Source organism: Myxine glutinosa, chromosome 4 (assembly GCF_964187855.1).
Source record: "Myxine glutinosa chromosome 4, kmMyxGlut1.1, whole genome shotgun sequence".
In the NCBI taxonomy this organism is placed as follows: domain Eukaryota; kingdom Metazoa; phylum Chordata; class Myxini; order Myxiniformes; family Myxinidae; genus Myxine; species Myxine glutinosa.
In genome coordinates, this window is record NC_136264.1 from 73,090,957 (window position 1) to 73,107,435 (window position 16,479).

The following is a 16,479-nucleotide window of genomic DNA, read 5'->3' on the forward strand; positions in this document are numbered from 1 at the left end:
GGTCACACGGAGTTGTTCTCATTGGCTGGTATTTATTTTATTAAATTTTCTTTGCCACCGTAGTTTAATATCTAGCGATATATTGTTGTGTGGTTTATGGTGATTTGTGCCACGAGGGTGATAAAATGTAAAATTCAGTTTAGTTGTTGGCCACGGTTAATCGAAAGCACGCTTCCGCCCTGACTGCTGCGGAGAGGGGTTTTGGCGCGTTCTCAAGCTGAGTCTAAAGCCGCTGTCACACCTTGACGTTTTAGCCAGCGTATGCCGACGTATGAAAAATTTGGCTACGTTAAGAGCACGCTGAAGCACGCTGGCATACGTCGCAGTACGCCGAACTCGTCGACAAATTTCGTGCATGCACAAAATTTGTCGACGTATGCCAGCGTATGACTCACACCAGCACTCAATTTTGATATGTCGGCATACGCTGGCTAAATCGTCAAGGTGTGACAGGGGCTTCACGTGGAGTTGTAGCGGTTACCGCTGGATGTACATAATCGCCTTGCACCGGACAGAACACGGCCAGACGCGCCTCTCCCGGGCATGCCCGGACTCACTGTTCCCGGGCACGCCCGAACCTCCCGGGCACGCCCGGTCTCGTCTTTCCCGGGCATGCCCGCTCTCGCCTTTCCAGGGCTCGCCCAGAGCGTCCGGGCATGCCCGCTATCGCCTTTCCAGGGCTCGCCCAGAGCGTCCGGGCATGCCCGCTATCGCCTTTCCAGGGCACGCCCAGAGCGTCCGGGCATGCCCGCTATCGCCTTTCCAGGGCTCGCCCAGAGCGTCCGGGCATGCCAGCTATCGCCTTTCCAGTGCTCGCCCAGAGCGCCCGGGCACGCCCAGCCTCGACTTGCCAGGCCGCAGCCAAACACGCCCGGGCAGGTCCAGACTCGCCTTTCCAAGGCTCGCCCTTGATACCCGGGCATGCCCGGTATAGCTTTTGCCGGGCAAACTTCCCGACATAAATGTGTATATATATTGTTGCCCGAAAAACGGGCTTGTGAGAATACCTGAGCTGTTTTGTTTCAATAAAGCAACTCGGACGAATTCCATCTTTGGTCGCGTCAATTCTTTCGACTCGCGTTGGAGCGCAGTTCCTTCATTGGTGACCTACCGACATGGATACGGCAGTGACGCTTAAACTGCCTACCTTCTGGGAGACTCACGCGGCTGTTTGGTTCGCCCAGGCGGACTCCCAGTTCGCCCTGCGAGGCATCACCGCGGACGACACCCGCTTCCACCACGTTGTGGCGGCGCTCGGTTCCACCACCGCGGCCCGCGCCTTGAGCCTCCTCCAGCACCCGCCGGCTGCTGACAAATACGACGCGCTGAAGACGCTCCTCCTCGGCGCTTTCGCCCTCTCACCGGCAGCACGCGCACGGTGCCTGCTTGACCTGCCCAAGCTCGGCGACACGCGCCCGTCCGAGCGCATGGACTATATGCTCTCGTTGCTCGGCGAGCACTCTCCGGCATTCCTGTTCCGGGAGCTGTTCCTCCGTCAGCTGCCTAACCCGGTACACCTCGCCCTGGCTGGCACGTTGATCACGGATTCCCGCGCCCTCGCCAGGGAAGCCGATAAGATCTCCTCGGCGGGCCAGCACATCGGCGCGGTTACCTGGAGCCCGCCGCCATCCGAGGCGACGCCCACAACGCCCGAGCGCCCTGCGCGGTTGGAGGCCGAACTGCCGGTGCAACTGGCGGCCGCCACGCCGCACCGCCCGCTTCCGACACGACGGCCGGGGCCTCCACCTGACCGGGCGTGGTGTTATTACCACGCCAGGTTCGGACACAAGGCTCGGACGTGCCGGCCCCCGTGCACTTTCGGCAGGTCGGGAAACGGCCGGGCCGGCGTTCATTCCCAGCCATGAGCGCCGGCCACTCGGGCAACTTGCTGTTTATTCGGGACAAAGTGTCTGGACGGCGTTTCCTGTGCGACACCGGCGCCCAACTGAGCGTCATACCTGCCTCCGAGCAGGACAGGCTGGACGCAGTTTGCGGCCCCTCTTTGGTCGCTGCTAATGGCTCGGCCATACGCACTTTCGGCCCACGCGTCGTCACCCTCTGCTTCGGCAGCCAGCGCTTTCAATGGACTTTTGTTACCGCCAGCGTCCCCGTGGCTTTGCTGGGCGCCGACTTCCTCTGCGCGCACGGGCTGCTGGTCGACGTCAAACGACGTCGCCTTGTCCACGCCGAGACCTTCAGCTCCCTGGCGTGCACAATGAGCAGCTCCGCGCCGACCGAACTGGCGTGCGCCCTCCCGGCAACGAACGAGTTCGCTCGCCTGCTCGTGGAATTCCCGGCCCTCACGCGGCCGACGTTTTCGGCCGTCGCGGTGCGGCACGGGATCGAGCACCACATACCCACTACGGGCCCGCCGGTCTACGCCAGGGCCCGCCGCCTCGACCCAGCCAAGCTCGCCGTGGCAAAGGCCGAATTCGACGCGTTGGAGCACCTCGGCATCGTGCGGCGCTCCGATAGCGCGTGGGCCTCGCCACTGCACATCGTGCCAAAGCCGGGGGGTGGATGGTGCCCGTGTGGCGACTACCGCCGTCTCAATGACGCTACCACCCCCGACAGGTACCCGATCCCGCATATTCAGGACTTTTCCGCCCGTTTGGCGGGACGGGTCATCTTTTCGAAAATTGACCTGATACGGGGCTACCACCAGGTACCTGTCCGGGCGGCCGACGTCCCGAAGACGGCCGTCATCACGCCGTTCGGCCTGTTCGAATTTTTGCGGATGCCGTTTGGCCTCAAGAACGCGGCCCAGGCGTTCCAGCGCTTGATGGACAGCGTGCTGCGCGACCTGCCGTTTCTTTTCGTCTATCTGGACGACATCCTCGTCGCCAGCACGTCCCGCGCCGAGCACCTCCTCCACCTCCGAACACTGTTCGGTCGCCTCAGCGAGCACGGCTTAATTGTCAACCCGGTCAAATGCCACTTCGGCGCGACGACCGTTGACTTTTTGGGCCACCGCATCACCAAGACCGGGGCCGTGCCGCTGCCGACCAAGGTCGAGGCCATCACCACGTTCCCGCGTCCCCGTTCCATCAAGGCCCTCCAAGAGTTCCTCGGCATGGTGAATTTTTATCACCGATTCGTGCCCCGCGCTGCTCAGCTCATGCGGCCCCTTTACGAGGCCATCCGGGGCAAGCCGGCCAAGCATGACATTGTTTGGTCCGCGGCCATGGACGCGGCCTTCGCCAGTGCCAAACGGGCCCTCGCCGACGCAACGCTGCTGGCTCACCCGGTGCTCAACGCGCCCATCGCCCTCACTACGGACGCCTCCAACTACGCGGTGGGCGCCGTCCATGAGCAATGGGTGGACGGGGTTTGGCAGCCACTCGCTTTTTTCAGCCGGCAACTCCGGCCGAACGAGTTAAACTACAGCACGTTCGACCGCGAGCTGCTCGGGCTATTCCTGGCCGTTCGCCATTTCCGAAACCTCCTGGAGGGCCGCCCGTTCACGGCTTTCGTCGACCACAAGCCGTTGGTCTACGCAATGGCTAAGGTCACGGAGCCGTGGTCGGCCCGCCAGCAGCGCCACCTCTCCGCCGTGTCGGAGTTCACCACGGACATCCAGCACGTCGCCGGCAAAGACAACGCCGTGGCCGACTGCCTTTCGCGGGCCAGCGCGAACGCGGTCCACCTCGGCGTGGACTTCACGCTCATGGCGGCCGACCAGACCACCGACACCTCGGTGCAGGCACTCCGCGTGGTGGACACGGGCCTCCGCCTGGCCGACATCCCCTTCGCGGGCACCGTCCTGCTCTGCGACGTCTCCCAGGGCCAGCCTCGCCCCATCGTGCCCGTTTCCTGGCAGCGCCGCATCTTCGCCTCCATCCACGGCCTTTCTCACCCGGGCCGGAAAGCTTCTCAGAAGCTGGTGTCGGCGCGTTTCATCTGGCACGGCCTTAGACGAAACATCCGCGACTGGGCCAACGCCTGCACGGCCTGCCAGCGAGCCAAGGTCCACCGCCACACCCAGGCCCCGCTGGCACCTTTCGCCGTGCCTGAACGGCGTTTCGACCACGTCCACGTGGACCTGGTGGGTCCCCTGCCCCCCTCGCGGGGGTTCACCCACCTGCTCACCATGGTGGACAGGACCACCAGGTGGCCGGAGGCCGTGCCCCTCACCTCCACCACCACCGCCGACGTGGCGCAGGCGTTCATCGCCACCTGGGTCGCGCGCTTCGGCGCACCAGCGGACATCTCGTCCGACCGCGGCCCACAGTTCACGTCTGAGCTTTGGGGCGCGGTCGCCCGTTCGTTGGGGGTCACACTGCACCGCACCACGGCCTACCACCCCCAAGCCAATGGGTTGTGCGAGCGGTTTCACCGCTCCATGAAGGCCGCACTCATGGCCGGCCTTCAGGACGACGGTTGGGCCGACCGGCTGCCGTGGGTCCTTTTGGGCCTTCGCACGGCCCCCAAGGAAGACCTCCAGGCGTCCGCCGCCGAGCTCGTCTACGGCCAGCCACTCCGCGTCCCGGGCGAATTCGTGCCTGACGCTACCAGTCCCTGGTCCGCCGCTCGCCAGCGCTCGGACCTCCAGGAGGCCGCCCGACGATTTGCCCCCGTGCCGACGTCCCGCCACGGTGGCCCCCAGTCCTACGCCCCCCCGGCGCTTCGCACAGCGGAGTACGTCTTTGTGCGTCATGACGCGCACCGGGGGCCACTCCGGCCGCCGTACGACGGGCCCTTCCGGGTCCTGCGACGGGGCGACAAGTCTTTCATCGTCGACTTCGGCGGCCGGCCGGACCGGATTTCTGTGGACCGCCTCAAACCGGCGCACATGGACGTCGACCGACCACCACGGTTGGCCCTTCCTCCGCGGCGAGGCCGCCCCCCGTCCACAGTTCCCCCCGCTCGACCACCCACCACCACGTCAGACCCCTCCCCACGACCCTCCAGGGGTCGCTTCGGCCGGGTCATCCGGACCCCCCTTAAATTGACCCTGCCGGTGCAGGTCGATTCTGGAGGGGCGTGTGTAGCGGTTACCGCTGGATGTACATAATCGCCTTGCACCGGCCAGAACACGGCCAGACGCGCCTCTCCCGGGCATGCCCGGACTCACTGTTCCCGGGCACGCCCGAACCTCCCGGGCACGCCCGGTCTCGTCTTTCCCGGGCATGCCCGCTCTCGCCTTTCCAGGGCTCACCCAGAGCGTCCGGGCATGCCCGCTATCGCCTTTCCAGGGCTCGCCCAGAGCGTCCGGGCATGCCCGCTATCGCCTTTCCAGGGCACGCCCAGAGCGTCCGGGCATGCCCGCTATCGCCTTTCCAGGGCTCGCCCAGAGCGTCCGGGCATGCCCGCTATCGCCTTTCCAGTGCTCGCCCAGAGCGCCCGGGCACGCCCAGCCTCGACTTGCCAGGCCGCAGCCAAACACGCCCGGGCAGGTCCAGACTCGCCTTTCCAAGGCTCGCCCTTGATACCCGGGCATGCCCGGTATAACTTTTGCCGGGCAAACTTCCCGACATAAATGTGTATATATATTGTTGCCCGAAAAACGGGCTTGTGAGAATACCTGAGCTGTTTTGTTTCAATAAAGCAACTCGGACGAATTCCGTCTTTGGTCGCGTCAATTCTTTCGACTCGCGTTGGAGCGCAGTTCCTTCAGAGTGCGATCGCCGGTGTTGTGTAAATTCGCCTCTTCACCACTTAAGACCGTTGTCTTTGGGTCTAGTTGTTATTCGGAGTTTGGACTCGAATGACCCTATGACACGTGTGAGCGGAAAGTGCGTCACTTTGTGTCGATTGATTCAGAGTTATTTTAAAACTTATCTCAGAGATCCGTGGGCTACAGGTGTGTTATTACTGTTCTGATTGATTTTATTTTTACGGGAACTAATGACGTGAACCGTACGTTCACTCTTAAAAAGCCGCTCCTTTGTGTTCCTCATCGGCAAAGAACGCGCCATTTTCGGTTGTTGAGTTGGTGATCTGTGCGGCCTCGTAATGGTTGTGTAATTACCTTAATCGGGTTGCGTAGGAATTGACAAAGCAACCGATAGTAATGTATGGATGCAGCATGGAGACATGTTTTAGCCACAATGACGAGGGTTGGATTATTGGCTACAGTAGTTGGAGCTATGAATGCTGGTACACGTGTTAATGTCTCGGGGAGATCTGTGGTAACAACCTAGGTGATGTTGTATTACATTTCGGTATGCTTGATGTTATCGGTGTGTTCCTTTCAAAGCAAAACATTCATTAAACTATTCGAAGAAGACCTCGGGTTGGCGTGCAACTTATAGCGGCTTTTTTTTTCTTTTCTTTTTTGTATACAGAGTCGAGGCTCGTGAAAGAGCTAACATTTATCAAACAAACAAATCAAACAAACAAGCAAACAAAGTATATAAAAAGGGGAGCGGTCGACAAGATGGGGAGAGAAGGGGAGGAACCACACAAACAACATTTGAGAGCAGGGACATCGGGAGATGTGTGGGAGGGAGAGGGCCTGGGGGGAGGCAGGATAGGTATAAAACGTAAGGACACCAAGGACTTCCAGGAAAGAAGACAAAAGTCACCTCAAAAAAGTGTATTTGGGTTGAAATTAGCAGGGGTAGAAAAGATCAAGGTTTTGGATTGGGGAAGATAAGAGATGGTGGTGAACAGCCGTTTTAAAGGCCTGGAGGGAGGAGTGGGATTGAAGAGAGTGAGGGAGTTTGTTCCAGAGGCGGGAGAAAAGAGGAATGAAGGAGTGAAGGTGAGCAGAGAGTCTTGATTTTGGTAGTTTCACCATAAGAGGGTTGCAGGCAAATCTTGTGCGACCTGTAGGAATATTTGGGGGACAGAGCCCAGAGAGAGCTGGGGGAGCAAGGCCGGAGAGGAGTCGGTATAAGACGGAAAGACCACCAACCTGCCTGCGGTGAGTGAAAGGCCCTCGGAGATAGCGTCATCGCGGGAGATTCCAATGATTCTGAACGCTTTGGTTTCAACAGCGTGAAGACGAGCTAGGTGTGAGGCAGGAGCACCAGCCCAGAGGGGAGAGCAGTACTCCATTGAGCTGCGGATGAAAGCCTAAGCTACATAAGATTGTTTAAAAAAAAAAAATGTTTATTGAAATTTGACCTAAATAAGAGCGAAAGCTACTCAAGGTTTTTGGGTTGTATACAGCACAGTACTGTCATTGGTAATCAGCATTCCACACTGACTCCAATCAACCGATGCAGATTACCGAACAATTGCCGTTATCTGCCGATTACCGGTTTTGATATCGGTTCAGCACTAGTACTAGCCGAACAACAACTGATTATTATTCTTGGTGGCAACAACTCTTATTGTAAGCATTGTGCAGGACAAGCCAGAGGAGCGCGCTATCCTCACCACACAGTGGATATCCATCAAAAGCTGATCTGAAAGCCGACGGTACCCATGTAACAGTATATCAAATATCCACCTTTCAACTATTATGAAGCCAATGCCACAAGGGTTTTTTAATCTTTCAAGGTGAATTATATTGTGGGGAACAGTGTATGTACCAGCAGCTGCGACTCTGTTTATCAGTGGGAGTTTGCATATTTTCAGTGTGGCTAACCTGGAATTTGCCTTTTAATTTTAATATCTTCTCTCCTGGCTACATTTCAGAAACCTCATAAAGCGAAGACACCTTTTTAAAGCAGCCCATAATGCATAGTATGTTTTAAGATGCTTGGTATGTTCATCCTTTGCAGGACCCCTCACCACCCCATCCCAAGTTGGAAACCATGTCAAGCCAGCTGATGTTAAGGTTACTAAGAATGTGACACAGGTATCTATACTATAACAGAGCCGTTTGTCTGTCTGTGTCTCGCCATTTTTCTCAGTGATGTCTGAACCGATATTCATGAAACTTTCAGAGGCTCATCAGCGAGTACCAGGGAGTGTTTAGGCAAAAAAAAAAAAAAAAAGAGTTCGTTTTTTGGGGATTTAAAAAAAAATCGCTTTATAGTTCCTGTGCCAGAGTAGCTATATGAAAGGTAGCATTAAATTATCCTCGATTAGTGTGTGGGGAGAAGGGGAGTATATTTATATTAAATATAAATTTTCCTTATTGGGTGTAAGTTTGGGGGCTAATCCCCGCTCTAGCAGGGAAAATGGCCTTAAAATGCCTGTTGTGTTGCTGTGTGGGTGTAAGTTTGGGAATAGAAAAAACAACAACAACAAAAATTAAAATAATAATTGATTTCTTCAAAATGTCACAACAGGATTAGAACATTACCGAGCAACGACGGGTACTCCTGCTAGTATCATATATGGAAACCGGTGAGTCTCATTTCCTGACTACTGTATATTGTTGAGGTTTCATCACCATAAAGTAAACACTTGGGAAACAAGCCTAGACACAATTTGGAATTCATCCAGGGTGCCAGTGATAACTCGCCAACACTTCATGACAGACACAATGGGATCTTTAATGTCGATCAACGGCCAGTGTTGGGAGACAGATCCTCTGGCTTGTTGTCTTTCTGATGGATGGTACACACATTGGGTGTGGGTGTGGGTGCGCAATCCCTCATTCAAAGCAGGCCAGACAGTTCAAGGGTGAGTGTGCTCATTGGGTGTGGGGCCAGTGCTGGGAGACAGGTCCTCTGGCTTGATGTCTTTCTGATGGATGGTACACACATTGGGTGTGGGTGTGGGTGTGCAATCCCTCATTCAAAGCAGGCCAGACAGTTCAAGGGTGAGTGTGCTCATTGGGTGTGGGGCCAGTGCTGGGACACAGGTCCTCTGGCTTTCTGATGGATGGTACACACATTGGGTGTGGGTGTGTGTGTGTGCAATCCCTCATTCAAAGCAGGCCCGACAGCTCAAGGGTGAGTGTGCTCATTGGGTGTGGGGCCAGTGCTGGGAGACAGATCCTCTGGCTTGATGTCTTTCTGATGGATGGTACACACATTGGGTGTGGGTGTGGGTGTGCAATCCCTCATTCAAAGCAGGCCAGACAGTTCAAGGGTGAGTGTGGTCATTGGGTGTGGGGCCAGTGCTGGGACACAGGTCCTCTGGCTTTCTGATGGATGGTACACACATTGGGTGTGGGTGTGTGTGTGCGCAATCCCTCATTCAAAGCAGGCCCGACAGCTCAAGGGTGAGTGTGAAAACATCAAAGTGATCCTGCCAATCTTCCCACCACATTACTGCATGGTAGAATTGATGTCAGAGAAACCACTTCTGCAATTCCAATGATAATCTTTTCACAAAGCATTCACAGTTCCACCACGAGTATTATTGCTACAACATACATGTAGTTGAATTTATTTCTCTTTAGCAAACAAGTGTTCAAAGACGTTCAAAAATTTTGCATTTCATTTTCCTTTCCCTGTTGTTTTCTTCCATTTGCAAATGTCAAGCAAGCTATTTGGAAAGCAAAAGGACTGTTAGACAGGCGTTACAAAGTTCAGTCTCACCCTCTCCGAGAGTCTTCTGGATCAATTCTTGTTTTGCCTGTAGCTTCGTGATGACATTACTCGTTGCCATGAACGCCTTGAATTTCTGCGAATAAGTCAAAGTAGGATTTGTCATTGGGTACAATTGGACAATGCTCTGTATATTCATTGAAAGACTTGGTTTTTTTTTTAACCTCACATAAGTAGTTACAAAGGGGACCAGAGTCAGTGGTGTAATGGTTAAAGCATCCACCTTGAGTCCAGGAGGTCGGTGGTTCAAACCCCAGCTGAGTCATACCAAAGACATAAAAATGATATGTGCTGCCTCCTTCCTTGATGCTCAGCATTTCAAAAGGATAGAGCATACACAAACAACCATAGGTTGGCAACCACTGCACGAGCTTGATGGGCCTAATGGCCAACTCCTGCATTGACGTTTATTGTAAAGAAGTGTGTGTGTGTGTGTGTGTATATATATATATATATGTTTGTTTGTTTGTTTATCCATTCGGACTCTGCAGGAACCAGTGCAACCAAACTTTGCATGGCCTCTTCTTTCATCCAGAGGAAGGTCGAGGGCTATGTTTGGATAAAAAAATAAAAAAAACATAAATATTAAAATCAGATAATTGGTCTTCAGGTCTCGGGTCTTGTGCCAATTATACACTGCCTGCATTTCTCTCCAGGAGCGATCGAGTAATATGGTTTGTGAAGATTGCATATTCATTGCTGAGGTTGTATATAATGATTTGTTGTCAACAACACATATTTAATTATTATAGTGTTTACATGTGTACCTGGTATTAAAAAAAGATTGCTTTACAGTTTACACAGGTTTATTATAACACTTCCGTGTTCAGGCCTTGAGTGAGTGTGTTATTTTACACTGCCTGGGATTTTCCCGGGAGAGATTGAGTAACATGTTTTGTGATTGTCATGCAGCAAGTACTTAAATACATATTTCATTGAATTTCTCCGGGCAACACCGAGTACTGGCATATGTATCATGTTTATGTGTTTATTACCTCCGCCACCAAAGGTGGATGGCGATTATGTTTTCACCCCTGTCTGTCTGTCTGTCTGTCTGTCTGTCTGCTTGTCACTTGTCAAAAAAACAAACATTTTTGACAAGTATGTTGATCACTCCGGTTTGTGTGTTTGTGTGTTTATTTGTCTGTCCGCTCACTTATACTTGCCTACAGGTCAAAATTTGAAACCGATCTTCACCAAACTTCACCAAACGCTATAGAGTTCGTGGTCCGACAAAATCCTATATATTTTTGAGGTCAAAAGGTCAACATAGGCCAAAGGTCAACAACAATTTCAAATTTCAAAAATCCTAAATTTTCATCCGATTGACTTGAAATTTGAATGGAATTTTCATATCAGCGAACTGAATTCAACCACCAACTATTTTTGAGATCAGCATAGGTCAAAGGTCAAGCACTTTTTTTCAAATTTGTAAAATCCTCAATTTTCATCTGATTGACTTGAAATTTGAATGGGATTTACACATCAGTTAACTGAATTCAATCAACAACTATTTTTGAGATCAACATAGGCCAAAAGGTCAACAAAGGCCAAAGGTTAACCACTTTTTTTGAAATTTGTAAAATCCTCAATTTTCATCCGAATGACTTGAAAAGGAATTTCATATCAGCTTACTGAAACCAACCACCAACTATTTTTGAGTTCAACATAGGCCATAAGGTCAACATAGGCCAAATTTCTAAAATTGTCAATTCATCCGATTAACTTAAACTTTGAAGACACTTTGCATATAAGGTCACTGAATTCAACCACTAATTATTTTTGAGGTCAAAAGGATGCTCTACTGAGTGCCATTCTACTTTGTTCTGTTTTGCCAAGTGTCACTCTTGCCTACAGGTCACAATTTTAAACCAATCTTCACGAAAATTCACCAAATGGTAGAGTTCGTGGTCCGACAAAATCCTATATATTTTTGAGGTCAAAAGGTGAGTGATTTTTCTGGGTCAAAAAAGAGTCAAAAAGAGTCAAAGTCAAAAGGTCAAGAAAGAAACTTTGCGAGTGCTTTTTCATTTGTCTGTCTGTCCATTTGTGAACAAGATATCTCAAAACGTTGTGGACGGATTCGGACGAAATTTGGCAGAGATGTAGGGTATGTGACAAGGAGTAAATGATTAGTTTTTGGTGAAGATCCGGATTCGGCTACTAGAATTTCTTAAGTGATTCTTCACCATTGGGAGATAGGGCCAAAAACGATATATAGCAGGATATCTCAAAAAGTTATGGACGAAACTTGGTGGACCGGTTGGGTGTCTGACAACGACGATTCGAATCAATTTTGGTGAATATCTGAATATGGATTCGGATGTGAGAATTATTTAATTTTCCAAGTGTTTCTTCACCATTGGGAGATAGGGCCAAAAACGATACATAGCATGATATCTCAAAATGTTAAGGATGGATTTGGACGAAACTTGTTGGACCGGTTATGTGTGTGACAAGGAAGAAGAGATTCAATTTTGGTGAAGATCCAGATCCATCTAGTCGAATTTTTAAGTCATTATTCACCATTTGGTGATATGGCCAACCAGGCGGAGGTATGCTCTCTACTGAGTGCTGTTCTAGTTGATATCGTGAGTGATTGAGTAATATGTGTTGTGAAGATCGTATGTTGAGGTTGTAGTAATTTGTTGTCAACAACACAAATTTAATTATCATAGTATTTACAAATGCACCTGCTATTAAAAAAGGTTGCTTTACACAAGTCTATTATGGCATTTCCATGTTCAGGCCTCGAGCGAGTATGTTGCTTTCACACTGCCTGGTTTTTTTTCCGGTAGTGCTTGAGTAATATGTATTGTGAAGATCGTATGTGGAGTTCATGTGGATCGTATGTGGAGAAATGGTGATGCCAAAAAACGGCAAGATAATATTCCCTTGATACGTTTCTCCCCTACCTCTCATCCTCCCAGTCTCAGAACTATCCCTCAGTTGCTTTTTAAACTTTTATCCACCATGTCATGAAGACTGGCACAGTAAGATGCCTGCCAGAGCACTCCTGGTGGCGACATTCTCGCGAATAGAGATAGCTCTGCAAAGGACCATTTAGGGCACATTGTGCCTCCGGATGCATTATAACACCACCATAGTCATGCTCCCTGCCTATAATCCTCTCCATTTGTTGTGCAAAAATTACACAGGCTCAACTACTGATACTTGCACAGGCCCATGTCGTGAAAATGAACTCTGCGTGTAAGTGATCAGCCTCTGGGCAAGCAAAATATTTTCGATTCTAACTTGGTCAACTTTCAAGGGAACACTAAAATTGATTTTAAAAATCTTACCCTGTTACTTGCATTACAAGTACTGCTGAATGCCACAAAAAATAACCTTGATAGGCAGAAACCAATCAGATTCAAAGAGAATGGCAATCTACAGGTCATTTGAGTGCTGAGAATGCAGGAGCTTATGTTGAAATTTGATGTTCACCAATTAAAGCGGCAATAATTGGCTATTCACAAAAAAATTGGTATTTTATTTGCAATAACAAGGTGGTATTTCTATATTTAATATCGGGACTTGAATTTCATTATGGAGCACACTGTCAACACACACATGTCAACACACAAAATAGCTGTCAAAGGAATCCTCTCCTCTCTTCATCCCCACGACAGTCCTTTCAGCAATCCAGCATCATGGGCAGTAAATATTTTTCTTGTATAGATAAATCGCCGGAAAACCGTCTTTCTTATTATAAATGACTCTACGTTATGCTGGACAGAACCCCAATCCCACTGACAAGCAGGTAGCATCTGTGTAACTCTGACAATCTGGAATTGATAAGTACTGGTTTAGAAGATTGGAACATGTCTTTCAACCCTGGGAAATCTCAGTTTCACCTTGTGGCTCCAGAAAGATCATCAAATGAATACACATATTTCCATGGTCAGCCATTGCTATAGGTTCTGTCTTTTGAAATTATAGCTCGCACATTAGCCACAGCTTCTCCTGGACCATATGCGTAAGCAGGCCTTCGAAGCTAGCCACAGACTGGGAGCATTCAGAACAGAACAGTGACAGCCCATTTCCACTGTTTACTGTCCACATATATATATTACTAAAAGGAGAAGGGTGTGTGTGTCTCTGCCAATATCCCCCATACCCCTCTAACTACAATGCATTTGGGTACCTATCTAATTCAGTTTTAAAGTTATCCACCCCCTCCACCATTCCATGCTTCAACCACTCTCTGACTGAAAGACCTCTACCTTAAAACTGTCCTAACTCTCATCTTCTTTACCCCCCAAGCACCTGAACCTAACACTGTCCACTCTGCTGAAAAACTCCACTGCATCTATTATATATATCCATATCTTAAACATTACATAAACATTACATCATCATCCATACCGTTCATTATCTTAAACATCTCAATCAAATCCCCTCACAATTTCCTCCTTTCCAATGTATAAAGTCCTGTCTCTTTAAACTATTCCTCATAGCTTCGTCTTGTTAGGCCTGGCATCAATATAGTAGCTCTACGCTGTACCCTCTCTATGCCAGCTACATGCTTAGATATGGTGACAAAAACTGTACACAATATTCTAGATAAGATCGCACTGCATTCCTATACAGTGTTAACATTACCTCGTTTGAGTTACAATTTATATCCGTACTAAATTATATTAGCTTTACTTATACATACCTGGCACTGTGCTGTCTGCTCACCCAATGCCACCCCCAGATCCTTCTCCTGTGTCACACACTCCAACACTGCTCCTTGCATGCATCATATAATCTCTACTTTTATTGTTCTTACCCACCCCTCAGCACTTTACATTTCTTTATGTCAAGCTGCATCTGCCAATCTTTTGCCCAAACCTGTTGTCACCAGTATTGTATTGTATTGTATTGAGTGGACGAGTGAAGTTTACTTCATGCCGGCATGGAGCACATACCTCCAGAAAAAAAGTTTCTGTTTCCAGCTGTTTGTGCCGACTTTCCAGACTTGCTTTGCCTCCAAAGGGTTCAGGAGGTGATGCCACAGGTGAACCCTCTGGATCCAAGTCCTGAAACAAACTTGAAACATTGTAGTCATCTGTGTTGACCAGGTTCTGCAAGTACTGCAGGCTGGCATCCATAGTTTTCTTAACCTGATAAAGAAATGACAAAACACCAATAATTAGGTCCCCCTGTTGTCATCAGGTGAAGTCCAGCATGATGTTCACATGGCATGACGACTTGCCTCCTCATTTTCTGTCCTGAGGCCTGTCAGCCGCTGCTTGATCCCCTCGTATCTCGTCACTAGCTCACCTTGTATCGGCTCTTGTGCCGTTATCTGACAAACCTGAAAAACCATCAATAATGAAAATACACAGAATAGGAAATGATTCGCCCAAAATGTTCAAACAACCGAAGGCTTCATCTCAATATAATTCAAAACACACTCGAAGTAAGCACCAATATTGGGTAGCATCAAAATATAAACTGATAGTAAGGATATTTAAGTACAAAATATTGCATTTATAGACAATTAATTGTGGAACATCTATATCAACAAAACCATTCCTTTCATGCCGTGAGGCACATGGGAGTTCACGAGGCAGTTTCTTTGGCTAAGGCCTACCTACAATCGTGGACAGGTCGCCACTCCGGCGCAGGATACTCGAATGGCTTATTACCCAAATAAGCTGGCACTTATTTTGCCGACCACAGAAGGATGACAAGCTGAGCCAATCCACCTGGTGTTATATGAACGGCTTGACAGGGACTCAAACTCTGAGCCTTGAGATCTTAAGCCAACACCAGGCATCCCATCTATATACTGAGTACAAATTAGTTTGATCCAAGGCTTTGATGCATGCAAAATGGCAGGGTATTTTAAGTATTTATGGCAAGTAGGATTTTCAAGTTTATCTATTGCAATCAATGACAGTAATATATTTAATAAAATATTTTGAAGTTGTGGTTTCCAAAGTTATTCATGAAAATCAAGAGGGAGTGGACAGGCTTACCATACGTTTAGGCTTTCCTTAACAACAACAAACAACAACATGCATTTTAAGGCCATTTTCCCTGCGAGAGCGGGGGTTAGCCTTGCGGTCCCCATGACAATCTTCTCCATTTTGCCCTATTTTCTGCATCTCTCCTTGTTAACCCCCTTGCCCGCATTTCTTCTTCCACCATCTTTAGCCAAGTCTTTCTCGGTCTTCCCCGTCCTCTACTTCCTTCTACATTCATTTCCATCACTCTTCTCAACCAGTCACTTTCATCCTTCCTCAACACATGACCAAACCATCTCAACCTGTTTCTCTTCACAGCATCAATCACAGGCTCTATTCCAATCATCTTTCACAATTCATCATTTGTCTTCCTCTCTCTCAACGATACTCCACACATCCACCGAACCATTCGCATTTCCACCCTTTCCAGCCTTTCTTCGCTGCTCTACGTTCATTACCCATGTCTCGCTCCCATAAATCATAACACTTCTCACACATGCAGAATACACCTTTCCCTTCAGCTTCAACAACACCCCCCTCCTCATCAGCACGCCACTCAGTTCCCGAAACTTCTTCCATGCACATCTCACTCCAGCAACCGTTGCCGAGTCTGATCCACCTTCTACATTCAGCACGTCTCCGAGGTAGCAAAATGTTTTCACACCTTCCAGCTTCACGCCGTCTCCAAGATCCAACTCAACATTTCCTCCATCTGCAGCTCCCTCTGTGCACACCTTGCATTTTAATGTAGCTGCCACACAGGTTCATGACCTTCTCAGACCACTACATTTTTTATGAACCCACTCTGCGCACATTGTACATTGAATAGAGCTCACTCCGACACCCTTCCTGCACACAGCACACGGCCACTTCCCAGTTCTTTCCACCTCACCACATGCTTTACCACTTGCCATCACCTTCGTCTTTCCGATATTCACCTTCAGACCTTTCGTCTCCAAACATTCCTTCCACTTGTTCATCTTTTCCTTCAGTCCATCCATACTCTCCCCAATCAACACCAGATCATCTGCATACAACTCCCACGGTAAACCCTCCTTTATGTTCTGAGCCAGCACCTCCATCACAGCTACAAATAGTAGTGGACTTAGTACCGACCCCTAATG

At 49.7% G+C, this 16,479-nt stretch overlaps 1 protein-coding gene across 1 annotated transcript in view; it reads right to left on the reverse strand.

Annotated features, from left to right (window-relative positions):
• Positions 1–16,479, reverse strand: part of LOC137415250 (SLIT-ROBO Rho GTPase-activating protein 1) — a gene marked incomplete in the record, with an annotated part of 150,712 nt that overhangs the window by 71,542 nt on the left and 62,691 nt on the right. Inside the window, 3 exon segments of the mRNA XM_078775906.1 lie at positions 9,387–9,471; positions 14,312–14,506; positions 14,599–14,700. Coding sequence (XP_078632032.1) covers positions 9,387–9,471; positions 14,312–14,506; positions 14,599–14,700 — 382 coding nt within the window.